This window comes from Scomber scombrus, chromosome 23 (assembly GCF_963691925.1).
Source record: "Scomber scombrus chromosome 23, fScoSco1.1, whole genome shotgun sequence".
Taxonomy (NCBI): Eukaryota; Metazoa; Chordata; class Actinopteri; order Scombriformes; family Scombridae; genus Scomber; species Scomber scombrus.
The window spans coordinates 9807260-9828039 of NC_084992.1; the positions used below are offsets into that span (position 1 = coordinate 9807260).

General features: G+C 39.2%; 2 protein-coding genes across 4 annotated transcripts; one reads left to right on the top strand and one right to left on the bottom strand.

Annotated features, from left to right (window-relative positions):
• Positions 1–266: 266 nt before the first annotated feature.
• gba2 (glucosidase, beta (bile acid) 2) lies at positions 267–15214 on the bottom strand. Of its 2 annotated transcripts, XM_062444657.1 has the most exons (18): positions 15135–15214; positions 14067–14909; positions 10479–10570; positions 9824–9939; positions 8823–9041; positions 7858–8097; positions 7543–7645; positions 7058–7211; positions 6172–6297; positions 5845–6029; positions 4841–4945; positions 4654–4761; positions 4231–4382; positions 3937–4043; positions 3137–3279; positions 2770–2885; positions 1842–2033; positions 267–1344 (listed from the first exon to the last, which is right to left on the bottom strand). In XM_062444657.1, exons 2-18 carry the CDS (start codon positions 14258–14260, stop codon positions 1090–1092), a joined length of 2607 nt encoding a protein of 868 aa, XP_062300641.1. In that variant the 5' UTR covers positions 14261–14909; positions 15135–15214; the 3' UTR covers positions 267–1089. The 2 variants fall into 2 exon arrangements, with proteins under 2 accessions (XP_062300641.1, XP_062300642.1); XM_062444658.1 differs by lacking the exons at positions 14067–14909; positions 15135–15214 and adding an exon at positions 12480–12564.
• rgp1 (GP1 homolog, RAB6A GEF complex partner 1) lies at positions 12916–20742 on the top strand. Of its 2 annotated transcripts, none has more exons than XM_062444660.1 (9): positions 12916–13065; positions 16273–16388; positions 16933–17066; positions 17459–17542; positions 17765–17914; positions 18201–18347; positions 18725–18852; positions 18956–19133; positions 19985–20742. In XM_062444660.1, exons 2-9 carry the CDS (start codon positions 16273–16275, stop codon positions 20206–20208), a joined length of 1161 nt encoding a protein of 386 aa, XP_062300644.1. In that variant the 5' UTR covers positions 12916–13065; the 3' UTR covers positions 20209–20742. The 2 variants fall into 2 exon arrangements, with proteins under 2 accessions (XP_062300644.1, XP_062300643.1); XM_062444659.1 differs by lacking the exon at positions 12916–13065 and adding an exon at positions 15764–16141.
• Positions 20743–20780: the final 38 nt, after the last annotated feature.

The window sequence follows — 20780 nt, forward strand, 5'->3', positions numbered from 1 at the left end:
GAATTTCCTGGGGTTCATTTTTGCCTGTTCTATTAACATTTATGTTAATAAACATCACCCTTATTTGCCGGTCTGAAAGGTCTTTTTACAACAAAAATAACGTCAGAAAAGTTATCTTATTAATCAGAGCACCTAATATAAAAGCCAAATTTACAAGCAAATAAAACTCTTTGTTTTTTAATAGGTTTGACATTCATTATCTCATGGGCTGTAATTATCTCTATTTCAGAACTACAAAAAATTCTCCCATATACATGTAATTAACATAATGTACAACATCTTGTATTTTATTCAGTTATTTATTCAGCATGATTGTCATGAGTATTGGATTCTATAAAACATGGTAAATGTTGCCGCTACATAATATACTGTAGATACAAGCCAACATGCAACAAGGCACCAAATGCTATTAACAAAAGAAAAAAAAGGGAAAATCTTTTTTTTTTTTCAGACTTGATTTCCAACACTACTCATCACATTTTACATCACTGAGTACAGCATTTAAATATAAATCAAATTTACTTCTGGTGTCTACATTTCTGGTCCAGTAATCATTTGTATCTAATTTTATTCATTAACAGGGCCTCTGGTGTACTCATCTATTAAAAGAAAATTATTACATGTGGCTGGTATAATAACAGGCAACACTCTTCAAATATTTAGCATATATACATTATTTTTGACATAATCTTGAACTGTGCAATGTAGTGCTTGCATGTGTGTGTACATGCGTGCAGATAGACAATATGTTGCTTGAACACAAGGTCAATTTTTAATTATCAATACACGCTGGCTATGATTTTGACATTGCCTGGCTGTCACTCTATCTTGCACAACTTTTAAAAAAGCAGGTACTATTTGCAGTCTGTTCTCCTCACCTAACAAAAAATACCATGATCTATAGTAAATAATGACTTTTTCAAGCATAAACCATCATAATTCTGACTTCAGGCCTCAAATGACGCAACATCTGAAGCAAAACAAACTGTAGACAATTTAATTCAACGTTTGTAACCCATCAAATGCAGATGTGTGGAGGCTGCAGGAGAATTTGGAGGTCATCAATTTCAAGTATGATGGCTCAGGGTCCTAGCTTTGATTTCCTCTCAAATCCTGTCCCTGCTCCCTGTCTGTGGCTCCAATCTGAGATGACGTGGTCTGATCCTTTTGTGAAGAGTTTAGGGCCAGCTGCATGGACCAGATGCTCAGAGGCCTCATGTAGGCCAGAGAACGATAGATGCCCTTCTCACAGTAAGCTTCAGGAGTCTGGAAGGCCATGCCCAGCCTCTCCCACACAGTCCGGTAGCAACCCTCTGCTGTGCGCATACCTTCTTCCTGCATACCCTGATAAAGAAAAAAACCAGAGTAAACACAACCAGTCATACAAAGATATACTTTGCTGCAGCTATCAAGTTACTTTCAAACATTTTAAATACATACAGTGTAAGCATAAAAAGAACAGTAGACTTATTTGCTTTTTTTAGAGTTAGATAAAAAAGATAAATACTACTTTTGTATCTGTCTGTTAAATATTAATGAAGCTGGAGCTAGAAGATGGTTGGCTTAGCTTGGCATATAGACTGGGAAAAAGGTAGTCTTCTTTTGTCCAAAAGATTAACAAAATCTGCCTTAACCAAGACTCTTAATCATTGAAAAATACAACAAAACTAGTCAAGAAGGTAGGCTTTAAATCACTTATGAGTGTTGGGTTTTTTTGCCTCTTAAAAAAAGTGAGGTGAACACTTAAGTGAAGAAAAAAATATCAGTTCCAAATTTCAACAGAACGTGAATATGATACATCTTTAAACCCTCCAGTGTAAAGTGGATACACACACACGCACCTCATGGATCATAGTCGCTGCCAGTCCATACACCACTCCAATCCAAACCTCATCTGACTGGACACTGGAGCGGTCAGGCACTCCTTCCGGGCGCATTCCATTAACTGCCCCCATCTGGCCTCCAGCAAAGCTCATTACATTCAAGTCAAAGACTGATTTCAGTGCACTCTTGATCTTTTCATTTGGAAAAGCCTGGAGGAGAGAGAGGAAGCAATGTTTAGACCACAAAGCTACTCTGAAAACATTTGCAGCTGAGAGTTCACACAACTTGCTTCTTAGCATGGGAAAAGAGGGTGCTATTATATAATAAACATTAGGCACAAAGTAATAGACTGAGTATATTATTATTCAGTGTATTATATTCAGTATATTGTAATGTTATATGAGTGCAATTATGGACATGTATTAACTAGATTTGAATAAATTACACCTGACACTTATACTGTAGATATTAAGGGTGTATATTATAGCAGTAGTTCAAACATTTGTAGTTAACGTTTGAGTATTTACTACATACTAATATATGCATGTACAATGCATACATATATAATATGTAATATGGTATATACATACATATATACATACTAAGCAGCATTGTCCCAATATCAGCTTTTTTTATTTGGCAAGTGGGCAAATAAGATTTTAATTTGGATGCAACTAACAATTTTTTTATTATCCATGTGTTAGTGTTTGGGTGAATCATTTTGTTCATAGAATGTAAGATAATAATTAAAAATGTGTTGTAATTCTCCACAACACAAGGTGACGTCTACAAAAGTGTATAAAACATAGAAAAAGATCTTTGCATTTGAGAAGCTGGAACCAGCATTTTTGATTAATGAACTGAACTTAAAATTACTATTTATCACAATAGTTGCAGACAAATTTTCTAATTGATTTATCAAGTAATTCTTGCAGCTCTACTTGCCTGGTAGTCTTCCTCTCCCAGCCCAGACGCCCTAAGGAACCAGTGGCCAGCACACTGGTCAGACATGACACTGTTAGAAAGGTCTCTCCCACTGCTGTCATAGTTGTAGTACTTCCCTAAACATGATGGAAAAATACCAAAAAAAGGAAGGCATTTCAGGTCTTAATCAACTTCAAAATAACTGAACTGAAAACAATAGCTGTATTACTACATCACAGCTACAAAGTCAGCTAAGCCCCTAGGTTCTGTTTTTCTTTTCTTAAAAAAAAAAAAGAAAATCATGGAGTAAGAAAATGAAAAACCATCAGACTGTCTTGATTTGTGCATATATATGTATATATTGAGCCAAATAAATGGATTAACTTACCGTTCCAGAGCAGTTTATCAAAAGCTGCACTGCCTCTGTCCAGGATGTCTCTGTAACGTCGGTATGTCTCCTCGTTGTCCACCAGTTTGGCCATCTTACACATCACACACAATGACGCCAACCACAGCCCACCACAGTACGCACTGTAAAATATAAATAAAAAGGACAGTGTTAAGCTTTTCCAGAGGTGAACAAGATTTACATAAAAACTATTAGAGTCAAATGTAAACTTTCTGTAATGACAGTGAAGTTTGACTAAAAGCACATTTCAACCAGTAGGTGGCAGATTACAGCGTTTCACCACATCACATTCAACACAGACTTTTCATTTACTTTGTTGGACAGTGTAATGACATTACTAGCTGTTTTGAATTCTTGTTAAATAATAATAATAATAAATCACAGAGTTAAAGTAAAGTTGGTCTCCCAGCTTTTAAACTTTCTGCCTGAGCTGTGTGTCCGTTGTCCCTAAGTTTAAAAGATAAGGAAAAAGAAGTTGCAAACAAGAATTGTCCGTTTTGAAGGCAACACAACTTTCAATCTGGCAGCAACGTTTGAAACCATCAAACCTCAGCTTGCAGGAAACACTGCAGCCAAGGATGAATCAGTTTTTCCTGCTTTTTCTCATTAGTCATGCTTTTTCTATTTTCATTTCCTTCCCTATAACCGGAACAGTTTGAGGGAAGCTAGCAGTTTATCCAAACTTCTGTAAAAACTTTTATCTCCACTCCACTCCATAATTCATTCTCTGGGCTGCCACTGTTTAGTTTTTTCATCTGGTCAGTTAATTTAACTCTCACCTTGGTCCAGTCACTGTCCAGCCATCGTAGGTCTGGTCAGCATATCCAGAGTTCTCTATCAGGCCATCTCCATCCAGGTCGAACTTCATCTCTGACTCCATCACCGCCTAGAAGACCAAATAACCCAATACACTCAGGTTTCCTTTTACTTCTACAACAGACAAAATACAATTCTATACAGGGAATAATTAAGAGACCACTTATATCAATCATGTATGAATGTATCCAACTTTCACATATAGGATTGTTAAAGGCGCTTACAGTGTATTTTAAGACTATAGCAGTCAGTTATACCTGGCAGATGGGCCACATGTCCCGCAGATACTGGTTGTCCTGGGTGAGATGGAAGTCTCTGTAGACCTGCAGGACAAACTTTAGATTCAGGTCCTTCCAGTCCGCAGTGTCATGAATGAGGTAGGCATTCACCCTTTTCCATGGTTCGTCATCTAGCGACAAGGTCGACATACAGTACTCAGTGACAGTTCATGAGAAGAGATTTTGGTCCAATCAATACTTAAATCAGCATGCTTCTATTTGCGTGATGGCAAAAAAACTTAACGAATAAATCTACCTGATTTATCTCTGTGATTGATTACTATGATTATTTTGGGAAATGACAAGCATTCATTATGCAAAAATGTGCTATTATCATTCAATAAGGTTTTAGTGTAAGAACTGCCATCACAGCTGTAGTTTATTATATTCTCTTTTTCATACCTGGGTCTCCTATGTCGTGAGGCACCACATTTTTGGCCTTTACAGGAGAACACAGCCCACTCATCAGATGGAGTCTCTCTGTTGGGTCCTTCTGAACCACACTGCCAGCTGAAAAGAGGTTTCAGCTGTGAAATATGAGTCTAGTACAATCTTTGATAAAGCACTTAGATAAGAACACTCCACTCACCGATATCATATTGCACACTCAAGGCAAGCTTGGGCCACAGCATGATAAGTGCAAAGGAGGCGTAGAAGTGCACGTCGTATGTGTTGTACATTCTGTACTCCTGACCTGAAACAATAGTATAGTCATGAGCATCATTATATCGGAGTATCATTACATCCATATTTTATGCATAAGAGCATAAATAATTTTCTTCTACTTTTAAATAATAATAATAATAATAATAACTTTCTATTTGTATAGCACCCTTTATAAAAGAGATGTAGCTCAAAGTGTTTCACAACTAAAGAAATGACATACACCAAGTGCTTCACATGAAAAGGACATAAAGAACACAATGTAAGAGAAGACATTAATGTTACATACGATGTGAAATAAAAATTGTAAAAATGGTTAGTAAAATTAAAGTGCTTAAAACATAGAATAAAGAAAACATATATCACCAAGTAAAATTTTACATATTTAAAAGAAATGCAGTAGTGCATCAGTGTGAAGCAGACAGAGTAAGGTTAGTAAAAGGCTAAAGTGAAAAAATTATTTAGTGAGCTGGTTTCCCTGATATCTATCAGTAGTTTGTTCCATAGTTTAAGGGCATATGTGACAAAGGCTGCATCCTTGATTTTCTCTCATCTGTTGCTGTGAACCCATAAACCAGCAACAGATGATCACAATGTTTTTGAAGACAAATAGTTAACGAGGGAGTTAACCATGTAGCTTGATCCTAGCCCATTAAGGGCTTTGTATGTAAGGAGGGAAACCTTAAAGTCAATATGAAAATCGCAGTTTCTTAATAGATGTGAGGCAATGGTTAGGTTTGCATTGTAGCTGAGAGAATCTCAGTTTTGACTTCATTGTCTTGTTTGATAGATCTGTTTTTTGAATTCTCAGTTCTGACCACATGGATATTATAAAAAAAGACTGACACACTGTGACTAATAATACACTGTGACACAAACCGCAGCATGTGGCATTAGTTTCCTGCTAGTCTTCCTGTGCAGGAAATGTACCTTCTAAGTAGGCAAAACGCCCATACTCCTTGATGACAGCTGGCTGAGCTGGCAGTCCCCCGTTCTCGCTGCGCACTCCGCCACTGACATCAGCATCCTCTGGTAGCTCCGTCCACACCGTCCCTCCATCCGTCACAAAGTACAACTCGTTGAACAGGGCCGACTTATACCAGGAGGGGAGAGAACTGCGAGGAACAAGTGAATGTACAAGCTGATGTAAGAACAGGGCTTACCTGCTGAGGTGAACAGCCAAAAATTCAAAGTTTGAAAATTGGATTTGTTCATTTTTCATTTAGCCTGAAGAGGTTTTAGAGGTATGAACTCTACCTGTCCTGCAGTATGGGTCTTTGCCACTCCTCAATGCTCTTCTCCCACTGTTTGTAATGCGTTAGAGCATAGTGACTGAGTGAGGGGGACGCATCCCCATTGGTTCCATAGTACCGAGTATACCTCCTGGAGAGAGAAAAGTCACGGGATAAATGATGTCAATACAACATTGTGTCATGTTTGTTAACAAATATGAAAGCATTCCTAAATGACAATTATCAGTCTGCAGTGATAACCTTGTGACCCTTGCGTTTGCATGTCAGTTAAAGTTAGTCCTGGAGCTGCAGACCTCCCACTAGCCGATCAGGTTGGGCAAGTCCATTCACATAACCAGAGTGCCTTGTAATCTTCCACTACAAGGTGACAGACACGCTGCTGTCCTCAGTCATGCTTGATATTTGCAATGTGGTTGCAAATTCTGTTATTGTGGGTTATGACATACGGTATTCAGCAGTGCATGAAAAACGCTATGTGGTCACTAAATGAGTAAGACTTGTATCTGTATGTTTTATCTGTACATGGTTATGTAGTAAGTAGCCACACTGAAAAACAGACCAAGTAAAGTAGCTTATGTCTGTTTAGTTTAGTTTTTATGTTCGCACCCTCACTATTTTCTCTCACTTCATTTCTAACGAGGTAGTGAGGCTTTTATCTTGGGAGGATAAATAGAGAGAGACCCCACCTTAACTAAAACACTCTGAAAAGGAAGTGAGACAAATGTCTTACTTCCTTTTCAGAGGAAGTAAGACATTTGCACTGACAGGGTGTGAAAAGGGTGTTTCACACTTCTGCGCATAGAGTGTCATAAAACTTTTCAGCATGTTGCAGGGTAATGAGGATGTGACAACGATCTCCATCTTGTTTATCTTTCAGCAAAGCAACATACCTGATGTGCTCTCTCTCCCTAGACCCGAAGGTGATTTTGGGCATGTCCCACGACAGGCAGAACTCCAGTGTGTTATGGCCCTGAGCCGGCACTGAGCAGCCCACAGCCAGCGCTGCAGCGACCTTCTCTCCTTTAAGTGTTGGCGGGCTGGAGCCTGCAGAGGTAAGACAGAGAGAGCAGAGGATAGTTAGGAAGGTTAGCATCCGTCTTATTAAGCATCTGTATCAATTTTAAAAAAGTTTTATGTGACTGCTACATGTGTGTATCTCAAAGAATACATAAAACATATAACATAAAAATTATTTATAATGTACATCTCTTGATAGGTGCTTATTATACTGCTCAGGTGTGTTTTTCTGGGTGTTTCCTCTTCTTTCCTCTTGATTTTTATATTACTGCTCCATGTTAGGTGAGCAAGCAAGTTAGATTGCTGCTGGAGTGTAAATCTGTCTCATCCTTCCACTGACAGACTTTTAACTGCTGACCTGTCGGAGAGTCCAGACGTCCATCAGTGATGAGGTCACTCCACAAACCACTGCAGGTTCCCTTTGGACTGAACGCTGTCTGATGACTGATTTCCTTGTCAGGCTGTTAAAACACACACAACCAAACACTCTCTTGTTAAATCTAAAACTTAATGCTCATTAAGATTTATTTCACAAAGGAAAAAAAAGTTGATTATTATAAATCCGCTTACAAATAACACAGACTATTGTTACAAATCCAAAGAATTGGTTGCGCAATGAACTACCTACAACAAAAACCTTTGAAGCTGCTAAAATTAAAGGCTTAAATCAAACCTGCTCTCGGGCTGCGATGCACAGGGTGTACGGGTTCACCGATGTGCAGTGATGTAGCAAGACCCCAGACACTTCCTCTCCCTCCTTCTCCAGGTGGAATGGTTCGTTCCAGTGTCCCCCGCTCTTGTCGTCCTTGTGTCCCGACCCGTTGACCATTGTGAACATGATGGAGACATCTAGAGCGTAGTCATTCTTGTTCTCTATGTCCCACACGAATACTGCTACTGGCAGACTGGAGTCCTGAGAGAAAGGAGAGGTAACATGACAACATATGTAAAACATGTCCTTCAACGCTTCTGAGTGAGTCTTTGATGCAATGCCTGAAAATATCACACGGACAGAAAAGTTTCGGGATTATCCAAAAAGCTAAATGACCAATTTAGCTTTACTTGCAACTTTATAAACCTCATTGTCAAACTGTCAGTATGAACAAGTATCAATATTGATACTAAAAGGTAAATGACAAAAACTGGACAGTGATCTTTATGTCTGGGCGCTGTAATCTGGTACAAAGTTTGACTTTTTAAATTAACTTTTTGTCTCATGTGGATGTTTTTTTTTAAAAACTTTACCGGCACAGTTTGAACACAACTTAACCATCCGATGTCATAATATAGAGTACCAGTGAAAAGTTTAGACACACTTTCTCATCCAAGGGAATTGGAAGGTGTGTCCGTACTTTTGACAAAACTTCCAAATGACTGAAGTGCAAAGGGCTGAATTTTGAAACAAGAATTCTTCTCATTTTGAGAAGTTTGTGGGTATTTTTCTAGTTATTGTTTGGACAAATTGGCTTGATATGAGGTTAAGACATGATGCAACATAATTAAACATCTCAATAAGCAAGAAGTCTTGCTCTGTTTATTTTCAAAAATCAAAATAAGTATTTAAAGTCAGTTCTGAACGTCAGACAAACGTATCATGAACCTGTTTGACTGTGTGAAATCCAGAGATGCCTCAGTTACCTTGTAGTCGTGTGGGATAACCGGGGAAACCTGTCGGCAGGTGAGGGTGACATTCTGTCCAGGGAGGTGGTAGACAGTCCAGGCACGGGGGAACAAGGCATGGTAGAAGGCGTACTCTCCGCAGTAGCCCCAGTTCCAGCCTTGTAACGTAGGAGGACGCTCTACAGAAAGCACCTGCTGGTAAACGGTTTGTCCCCCACGACGCAAACACACTGTGAACTGAGATGAAGGAAAACATGTCAACATATACTGATTTTTTAAATCTTTTTTTATGATTATGTTTAAAAGGGAGATGTGACATTTAATAATTGATCATTAAAAAGAATATTTTTGTTGTAATTTACTTTATAATGCAGCTATTTGTTCTACAACTCTCTCAGGCAGAGAGCACATTAGTGATAATGACAGTCAGAGACAGTTTTCACAGAGACCAACAGTCACACCCCTCTTTTAGAAACACACCATATCTTTGGGTTGCATCTCATGCATGTCTGCTGGGGCTGCTGCCAACACAGTTGACCCTGTGTGACTGTTGCAAATTAGCTGCTCTTTTAAAATGGACTCTCCACAACATCTGTTACATTACATATTTGAAGTGTCTGAACATTTTTCTGGTAATTAACTTGTGTGGTTTGCATTGATTGCTGTCTACTTTTCTAAAAGGAAAAGGACACCACCAAACAACTGAATGGATCCATTAATTAATGTAGACTTTGACTGTTAAAGGTTTATCTTCTCTGCAACATTTGGCTGGTGCTCGACAGAGATAGCTCATATGGATTAAGTGAATGATTAACATGAAAGAATTTCCTCTCCTGCTGATACTTTTGATGATATGACACCTACACCAATGCTTTAAAGGTCTAGAGATAAGTGATTAGTTATCAACAATGTAAACTTTGACTTAACTGGCTGCTGGACTTTGTTTGTTGAGGTTCAAAAAACAAAAGAGAGCCTTTGTGCTCCGACTTAAAAAAAAAAAAAAAGAAGGACCAGAATACCTGATTGGCTGTGACGGTTTTATAGTGGTACATCCCAGGGTTCAGCTGCCATCTGCAGAATTCACCCCTCCAACCTCTCGTGATGGTTCCTCCCCCAATCCCGCCTAGTGGAGCACCTGCAAATGAAGAGCACAGCGTTAACTGGGATGGAGCGATGCAGCAAATTAATTAGAATCTTTATTTTTGCGCAATGTGAAAAGTCTATATGATGAAAACGGAGTTACAACCAGCAAATTTTTAGTCAAAAAGTAATGTAGATGATAACGATGGCTTGAATCATGAAAATCGGGGCTGTCGTGACTCTACAACAGGAATAGACTCTGCACACTGATCTGTGCTCTAGTTTTTTGTTAGTGGACAGGACCATGATCTGTGTTCATGAGAGTCGACTGAACAATGTGCCTACTTTACTCAATGTGTCCCTGAATAAAGTAAATATCAGACTGATGTCTTGTCAGGAAACACAGACAGCTTTGTTATATTAGGCAATAATCATTAATCTGAATTGCACTAGACTGATAGTAGCATGAGTCCACAGAAACAAATCCGTGTTTCACCACATGTGTTCCTCCAAATCCAGCCATAAACTTCCACATAATTCATTTACATAGACAAGTTGAACATATTTTTATAGCAGCACGAAACTATAACTCACCATATATTTGTCGCAGTGGTTGGGCACGAAACATATCGATGAATGGAGCCTTCTTCTCCACCTGAGTCTTCTTGTACCACCATTTTAGGTACCTGGATAAACACAGACATGCAGTCATTAACTCAGGAATCACAAGTGAAAGGATGCAAGTGTTAAACGTGACCTATGAGGGGAAACGTGTACAACGGTCATGTGTTAAATGGTTGATGATTAGGGATGCTTTTTAATTCTCAAAAGGACCAAAAAAAGTACCATCACAAGCACATGTGCAATAAGTAAACGCTCTTTCTCCTCGCCTGTTTATTTTTCTCTATTCATAGTCTTTTAAATGTGCCTACAGCATTTTCCTTTAGTCCTCTGAGCCAAAACTGGAACCAACAGTCAACAATTTGGACACACACACAGAGGCACAGAGAAAAGTTGGGAATTGTGTAACTGCAAGAAGGAAGCACGGAAGTGAAACGAGAGGAATTGAAGTCGAAGTGAAAACTCGCACACGCTATGACACCGGGTTTGTAGTGTAAAATATTCATTAGGTTTGGTTTCAAACAGCTTCTAAAGCCCTCTGACCAGAGGCTCAGAAGTTCACAGTGAACGTCACAGAGTCATTAATCTGTTAATGCTCTGAAATCTGACCCAACACATGGTTGATTTTCTGTTAATATGCAGAATAAAGTTGCCGTTTTTGGTTGAGCTGCTGTATTTGACTCATTAGTTCAGCACGGAACTGGCCGCAACGCCGATAACGCCCCTCATTGCATACATCCTAGAGTGAGAACGAGAGTAAATATGACCACAAGTGAGACACGTACTGTCCAAAATATATCTGCAGCAATCTGACAAGTTGATGAACTGAGCGATTAACGTTTCAGGAGGCTGCAATTTTACTGAATTCTTTTCTCTTGCTTCCTGTTTGGGATAAGGAAGAAAAATGACATCCTCACAGACATTTCGTTCTCTGGCCAACATCAGGACAAAATTATTACCACCGCTGGGGGATTTTGGGTATGCCCTAGTCCATCTGTCGGTCCGTGAAACAGTTTAGGAAGGCACAGTGAGGAGGAGGAGGAGGAGGAGGAGAAATGATACCCAAATAAATACTTTTGTGTGCAGCAGGGTTAACCCCAGAAAATTACAGCTCATTAACGATCTACACCACTAAAGACTATAAACTGGAGAAGACATGGCTCTGGGCTCAGTATTATGACTTTGTTTACACAACAGAATAATTAATAACACGAGCCACACAAAGAGCTTTCCAACTTGTGACAAAAAAAAAAAAATCCTGTAGAACATTAAAAAAAACATGCTGCGCTTGACTGAATCACAAACAATAACTTCACAGGAAAAGGCTTGTTCCAGAGAAACAACAACAGCGGCCCACACGGCTCCAGTCAAGAGGATCTGACTGGGCGACCCATCAAAGCGTGATGTTTGAGGCCACGGCAGGTTACGCTTTTGTCAGGATGTTGTTGTTCTGCTCAGCTGGAATGCAAACAATAGGGGTTCGCCCTGATCCAGATCTGTGAATGCAGGCCAAGTGCGTTAACATGAATTTAACTTGAGTCTGCTCGAGCTGCTTTTTTTTGTCCGCCGCCAAAGTGAAAACGTCACAAGTGCGTAGAAGTGAAGAGGCGAAAGTTTCAAATCCCGCTGATCAATATGTCATCAATCGTTTAACTGATTTTGAGTAGCGTAAGATTACAGTCTTCATTTTGTTCTTACATTTCTTTTAAAGCTTTCAATTAGACATACATGCAGGAGCTCATTGTGTCACAGTTACCTGGTTAGTTTTAGATATACTGTATAACAACAAGAGCAGATAATTGAGAGTATTTCAAACAATATTGGTGCTTTTCTACTTATGGGAAAGCTACTGATATAAAAACGGAACTGTGCAGTAAAGCCTTCAAGTGGTAAAGAAACACTTACAGTATTGCAGTAATGCCACATTGCTGCAATTTCTAATCAGACCATGGCAGGATGAAGGTGTGACAATACCTGGATTTGATGGTAATCTCCCTTTTAAGTCTGTCTGAACCTCTTCCCAGTTTTTAACGGCCATCACATTTAATCGGTACAATAATTAATGAGTGTTGCAACATGATCAAACCTGTCTGAGACAACCTTTGGATGAGAAACGGGGCAGAGATTTGCTTCTTTTTTGTGAGCCTTAGCTTTGGGAGCAGTGTGTTTGTCTTGCAGAAACATTGCAACATCTTTGTGAACATTGATGCAAGATTGTGTTTTATTTTTTACCTTTTCTAACAGCTTTCTGAGAATTTATTGGCCTTCAGCAGAACGCTATGTCATGAAATTGACAGATAACAGGCTGAGCTGACAGCCTGTAAATCATATGCTGTCATATCCAACTTGAAATATCTGTGCTGCAGGGCTCGCCTTCAAAGTCAGTATTAAAAAATGATCAACATGCAGACTGAATATACAACTTTGCATCTGTCAGAGTTGTATATTCAGTCAGATGTCTGCTTTATATTTATCGTGCAGCTCTAGACAGACGATTCGTTAGCGATAAGTTTCAGGCAAAATTTTACAGCGGGCAATTGTGCAAGCAGACGCTGCGTTGGTATGTGTGACATATATATATATGATGTATGACCACACCCATTGTTGCAACACCCTTTGAAATTACTGACATTAACTTCTCCTTGGACCAGAGCTCGTAGCCTACTGTTAAAAAAAAAAAAAAAAAAGGGGTCAACTACATGTTAATTCCCTCAGAAACAGTCAACTTTTTATGTTTACAGCGCTGTCGTGATTGAATAGAACATTTACAGAGAGGACCCCTGTCTTACTGCCCAATTTGCTGATGTGACAATAAGCTTGAATACTGTACTGAAAAAGGAATTTGTTTAATAAAATTCAAATGCGTCTTTTAAAGCGGTTGACTACCTCAATTTGAGCAATTCGCTGATTTTCCTCTCCTAATATTTACGATTGTTTGGAGCTATAATAAACAATTCTAGCAGGATTGCATTTCACACCTGCTCTCAGGTGTGGGCTGAGAAACATGACACCGTGGGCTTAATGCTTCCCCAAGTGCGACACCATAGAAACATGCACAAGAGGGTTCAATGGTATGGACTACAGATTGTTAATTGAAACAGGCAGTGTCAATAGAGACTTAAAAAACCTGTTGGGTGTCCGTCGAGTAGATAAAACATTTTTAAAAAACTATGTACGAGTGTTGAATAAATGTTGATTTCTTTAGTGGAAATTATTTAAAGTTGCTAGTTTTTGACTAGCAGTTCCACCGTATGACTAAAATGTCAAAATAGTCACTCAAAAAAGAAATGAACTGTGATAGGTGTGGTCCTATAGATACAGGGGTTTGTGTAGCTTTTTTACTCTCTCATAAGTTAAATAAGCCATATATTACACACATACTCCATATATGATATATATCATTTACAAAATCAGTGTCTCAATTGTTAGAAAGATATTGTTTTAATATGTATTCACCTGTATCTCCCCATAATGTCTTGAAAATGTCTTAATATAGGTGAAATATAAAATGAATCACACAGGTTTCCCACAAAGTTGAAGGTCTAAAAGTGAATGTCTCACCTGATCCCAAGGCCAATGTGCTCTAAGACGTTGGACAGCGAGACATCTTTAGCTTGAAAGGGTTTTCTCTTCTCCTTGAACTCGTGTGCCAGACAGATGCGCCATCCTTCCTTGGGTACTCCATATCCCATTTCCTTGGATACATAACTGCTCATAAGGTCCGCTGTGGATTTCTCACCCCAGTCTGTGGTCATTTTTGCTGATTTCTTGGGAGCAACAGGGTGTGTGTGTGTGTGTGTCTGTGTCTGTGTCTATGTGTGTGTGTGTGTGTGTCGAGGAGGTGGTGGTGGTGGTGGGGGGGGGGGGAGGTTGTTGAAGTAGTGAATGAGAGCAACACAAAAACAAGGTAGCTGTCAACACCTTTTGTCAACAGTCAGTTTGTCGTGTCTTCACCATGAGGCAGAAAACACTGAAGAGCAAGCTACAGGTGGACTAGAAATCTTTGAATGGATCAGTAAACTGCAAAAAGTCATTCCTGTGCGGTAAGCCGGTTCTCAGACTTACAAGCTTTGAATACCTTCCGGACAGGGAAAAACAGGAAAATAAATAAATAATCGGCCCCCTTCAGGTTGGAGGACCCACTGCCATTATACTGTTATTAACATCCACACGAGCAATCAGCCTCTACAGCTTAATATGTGTTCATATCTTGAGTGGAGAAATTTGCCACCATCATGTTGTTGTGGCAGAAGAAGCAGGTTGTCTTCTTGCCCTCTTTTGCATGCAGGGATGTGGTTGTTATCTGCAGCTTGATGGATGGATGACAGCAAAGCACCAGCAGGAAATAGTGAGGATGCTGAGTCCTGACCCCCCCTCCACCTCAGTCATTTAGCTGGGTAGCACCTAAAATGGGATCAAACAAAAGAAAAAAATAAACAAAAGTTATTAAATGTATCATATTTACGGTTTAACTACATTAAACGGCATCTTTTCCAACGAGATGTTAGCTTGCAAAGACCGCAAAACTGTAACATCGATTAATAATCAATAATGAGACGTTAGCTGAAGCCATTGGTTTGTTTTAAATTCGGGGAAACAGTAGCTAGGTAAAGTATGTATCTAACTCACCCGGTGATGAACGACGATTATATGTTTATTGCCGTGATCAACCTCATCATCACATCACCGCTGCTCCTCACCGATTGTCTGCCTGCAGCCGCGGCTAGCGTCACCTTTAAACTCTGTCTAATTTTGCTCGGTGTTTAGTCTCTCAGGCACCACTTCCCCATCTAGGCTGCACACGGATATCGCTTTATTAGGTCACAATAGTGGATTAAAAACCTCAACCATGATTTATAACCACCCACATTTACTAAAAAAAGCGTATAATTTCTTGGTGAGGCTTTATTGATCTTAAAACAAGCAGCAGCCTGACAGTAAATGACGCCTGACAGACTAAACTCAGGAATAAAATAGTGAGAGACGACTCCATTTGAAGTAAGAAAGAGGGGGGTGCGTCATAACACATACTCACTTATTTTATCTTTGCTTGACTAACATTGGCATATTTTGATACATATATAATTCATATTCTCATTATAAAACTATGTATAAATAATGTGTAGTGACAATGCACCAAAGCGACGTTTATTATTCGTAAATATCGAGTTAAAGCCTCCCTGCCAGTTACCATAGCAACAGCCCACCTCTCGTCAGCTCTGCCACGGGTCGTCTTTTCCAGCGGCCGACCAAAACAACACCGCAGTAAAACTTCTACACTCTCGTTGTCTTCTTTAAAAATGTTAAATTAAGACTCACACACCACTTAGGCGTTGTATAACACATTTTCTGTAAAGATAATGTTTAATTTTTGATACGTATTTCTATTCTTCAGGAGTTGTCGTTTCCCATGGTTAGTGATTGGTCGTCCAACACAGTATATAGGATATCTACATAAGTTATATGTGGGTTTTTTTTGTTTTGTTTACCTCAGTTGCCAGCTTTTGTCGATAAACTATGTTATTGCTGAAAAGAGGGTGCATTTACAGATTATTGTTTTAAATACGTAAGTGTAGGTTCGCCTCGGGAACATAGACAACGTTATTCTGCACGCAGTAGTGCCGGTGGAGGCCAAGGTATGGGTTTTTATTAATGCAAATCTGCAGTGTTTTATAGCAGGGATAACACATTATATTCTCCATTTTGGTGATTGCATCGTCCATGTGGTGACTTAACCGTGTTGATTGTTGCTCTCTAACCCTCTCAGATGATCGAGGTGGTGGCCTCCATGGCCCGAGGCCCTGTTTTCCTGGCCGGGGAGCTCATGGAGTGTCTGATAACTTTCACCAACCCCATGTCTCACCTGTCCACCTCTGCCAGCAGGTAGGATTGTTCCCCTTTCATCAATTTACTGATCAGAATCCTGTACATAACTATACAGAATTTGGGGTGTGATGTTATATCAATCAACCAGTTTTGATTATCCTAAAGCTTAAGAAACAAACCATGGATTAGATGTAATTTGAATAAAATACATAGTTTTTATGCACCATTTATGAAACGTGAAGTTAATTTGCATTTATTTAATTTGGTTGTCCACGGTCTTGAGTTGTCTTTTTATTGAGGAGGAGTTGTTTTTTTTTGTGATCAATTATTTATTGAAATATTCATTAAATAACCAAACACAATAGACACAATATTAAGGATGTTAAAGGGTGACAGGACAGGGCAATTCAGTTCAATGTTATAATTCATTGGTCTCCACATTATGATTTGTAATGTAATCATCTTGGTTGTTCTGTCTAGTGTCTTGTAACCTAATAGAGGTGGGGAATCATATGATGCAGGACGCTTGGATCCATATATAATTTAATCAGTGACTCTTTAAATGCCTTTGTTTACCTTTTGATTTCTGCCGGTGTCCCAGTGAGATGCTGGCGTGGGCCAGCGCTCAGATACACTGCCAGTTTCATGCCAGTGAGAACAGAGTGGCCCTGCCGGCTCAGGGCAACAAGCAGGACGTCCAGGCTGAGAGCGACACTGTGCTTATTCCTAGTAGAGGTCAGTGGGAGGAAAAGATGAAATTTAACACACACAGGAAGAGATGAACCTACGTATATGTAGCAGCAAAACAGTCAACTTTATCCATCTAAATCCACTTTTATCGTAACATAGATCATTTTAAGACTTATAAGGGTTCATGGTACTTATTTAAACCATCCATACTTGTGTTAATGCCGTAGTAGATGCAGGAGAACCAGTGCAGCCAGTAGACGCCTCTTCTCAGAGGGTCCTTTGAGGGATTGTCAGAGTCTTGATCATTTAAAATATTTTAGAACTTAGTTGCACTTGTTATATTTGTAATTCTGTTAAATAAAGATGACTCTGTAAGATTATTGCTTAATGTCTAATATGCCCCACATCTCTTTAACATCCTCTCTTTCTTCACCTAGGAGAGCGAGGACAGTGTATGCTGGACACACCACCCAAGATACTATTCTGTGACCTGCGCCTGGATCCCGGAGAGAGCAAAACCTGTATGTGTTAGTTTGCAATATGTGGCGGGAAAAAAAGCTTATTTATATATGAAATGTACTTTTACATAAAACTGTAACAAATGAACGCTACTTTTACCTACTTTTAGTGCATGTTTGTCAGAATGGAAACATATTTACTCACCAAATTACATCTCAATTGTAGTTCTTCCTCTAATGTTTATGTACTATATATAAATGAACATATATGTACTACTCTCACAGATTCATACAGTGAGCTCGTACCCGTAGACGGCCCTCCTAGTTTCCGTGGTCAGGCGGTGAAGTACGTCTACAAACTGACCATCGGCTGTCAGAGGGTCAACTCTCCTATCAAACTTCTCAGAGTTCCCTTCAGAGTGCTGGTTCTGCAGGGTGAGACTACTCTTTATTTCAAATGGTTGCATTTTACACTGCAAAGCTTCCAGTTCTAACAAGGTTCTGCTGTAACATTCTTAATAATTGATGGCAATGCACAGAAAGAGGAAACTTAGAGCAACAGCCAACTAAATGCTGGTTTACTTTTCTGTGGATAATGAGAGACTCCTTTGAAGATAGTAAATAGCAGAAATGACCAGATATAATGAAATCTACGTCTCTCTTTAGTCTGAGACATGAAGACAGTTTTATATTTATAATAATCTTTAATGTTGACCTGTAGGCATGCCAGAACCTCCATTTCCACAGGATGAGGAGGTTTCCCCCTCTAACCCGTTCCTGGAGGAAGAGGAAGCGAGCCGCAGGGATGCTCGGCCTTTGGAGAGAGCGCTGGACATGCTGATGGTCACCACATCAAGGCGCTGCCCACGTAAGCCTCATTGTTGTTCTCATCCGTTTTTATACAGAGTGAAAACAACTTCACTAGACTTAGATTGTTCCATCCATGTCTTCTTCATTTGGGAAGTCTTTGTTTACCAGCACACCGCCCACTTTCAAGCTATGAAAGAATAGACTTCAATAGGAAAAAGGAAGTACTTTCATGCAGTATTGAACAGTGACTGGAGGAAATGTAAACTAGACACAAATATTAAGAATAGTTAAAAATATATATAGTGTAAAAGCACTATAACTTAGTTATAATTAATAGTTGTATTTTACTTTTAATCTTCTACTCTGAATTATATTTTGCCACTGTTTTTATTTGGATGGTCTACATTTGACTTGTGGATCTCTGTTTTTCTCCAGACATGTTTAACATCACTAACATGCGAGGGAAAGTGGCAAAGTTCTGCATCTTCAAGACTGTTTACAGACTCGGAGAGGACATCGTCGGCACATTCAACTTCTCAGAGGGCGACATTCCCTGCTTACAGGTGTGTTTGCATTTCTTCCTGTTGCACACACAGTGTTTGTACAACATTAAGTTGTTTAATGTAATGTGTCAGTGAATTATTATATACTGTAATATCATTTCAGTATTCGGTGAGCCTCCAGAGCGAGGAGGAGATCCAGGAGCATTACCAGCGGCGTCCCGGCCAGGCTGTCAGTGTGAGCGGACACGGACGGCACATGGAGTCGTGCCTCCACACGGCCTCCAGCCACTTCTCCCTCCCCATCCCCCTCAACGTCACACCAGGCTTCAGCACAGACATAGGTCAGTCACCAGACGTCTGAAACATGTCCATCTGTTTTATTAATGTAACATCTCAAATGTTATGTCTGACATCACATTTAAACATCTAAACAGTCCTTAATTGTGCGTTTTCAGTTAATAGTACTGTTATTAAGAATGTTTAATGAGGTTGTTACAAACCATAATAAAAATATTAATGCATTATAACTTCTAATATGTACAGAGGCGAGTATAGCACCTTTCCACAAGACCATTCGAAGCTCTGTACGTAAGACCTAAAACAGTATTAGGACAAAATGTGAAAAAAACCCACAAGACTATATAAAAAGACAGATATTTACAAAGTTATATGAGGGATAAATTTGTCCCACATCATGTCCAACTTTAGTTCAATGTATCCTGTGGATTTATGATCACTAGTAGCACTTTGGAGCCATATTTTTAAGAGTGGGGCCTCGTCTTGTTTGTATTTCGTGGTTGACACAATAACATGCAGTGTAACATAAGGCAGGAAATAAAAGTGTTGCGAGCGGCTTTGAGAATTATTTTTAAGGAAGGAAATGAATTAAATGTACTTGTTAGATTTTAAGGATGAACACAGTGAATGTAAGTGTGACTGTAACCCTAATTTAGCAGCAAATTGTGTTGCTATTGCGAGAAATATCTTTGGTGTAGTGACTATTTTATTTATTATTATTTATTATAATTGATATATTATTATATTATTTATAACATTTAAGAGGTTATTTAGACAGCTCCCCTTAGGGACATTTAACAACTCCTTCCAGATGATCATCTGTGTATCAAGCTCCTGTCTAACTCCAACAACACACAGCAACCCAAAACCCAAACTCTTCACTTTGCTTGTACAGTGGCTCTGAGGTGGCGCCTGCACTTTGAATTTGTCACGGCTCGGGAACCTATGGAACCGCCCACGGTCCACCAGAACCAATCGGAGGTGACGGTTTGGTCCGGAGCGGAGCATGTCGACGTGGATACCTTCAGCTGGGATCTGCCTATCAAAGTCCTGCCTACCAACCCGGCCCTGGCATCCTATGTGTCCCAATTCTCAGGGACCAACAGCATTAATATTTGACTGCTGCATGTGTGAGACTGTATGACGACGTGAGATAATAAGACATTAAAAATTATGTTTTTGAGCTTATTAACAGATGTTGGACAGATGATACTGTGTATGTGTGTGTGTGTGTGTGAGAGAGAGAAAGACACCATGTTTTGTTTTGTTTTTCCAAAAAAGAGCTTTTATTTAGTTTCCTTTGTGCAGAACTGATGGATGATGCATTATGTGAAATAATGCTACCTATTTTTTGGCCTTATTTTCATGTGCATTTTGCTATGCATCCTAACTTGACACAATCTTCCTTTTTGGAGGACCAACACATGTGTGAAGTGCAGCTATCTCCGTGATTGTTGTGCATTTCTGTATATATGTCATTTCTTTTTTTACTCGTTTATTGAGCAGCCCAAGGACACACTTGTCCTTTCTCATGTTATGAAACAAAATACTGATTAAAACTGTTTAACTGTCTTGCTTTTAGTTTGAGAAAAGTCTGTATTGAGATGTAAATACTTTAAAGAGAAATACTAATTAAAAGTGTGATTTAAATTTGATAAATGATGTGTCTGGGTATCATTCAGTACAGACAG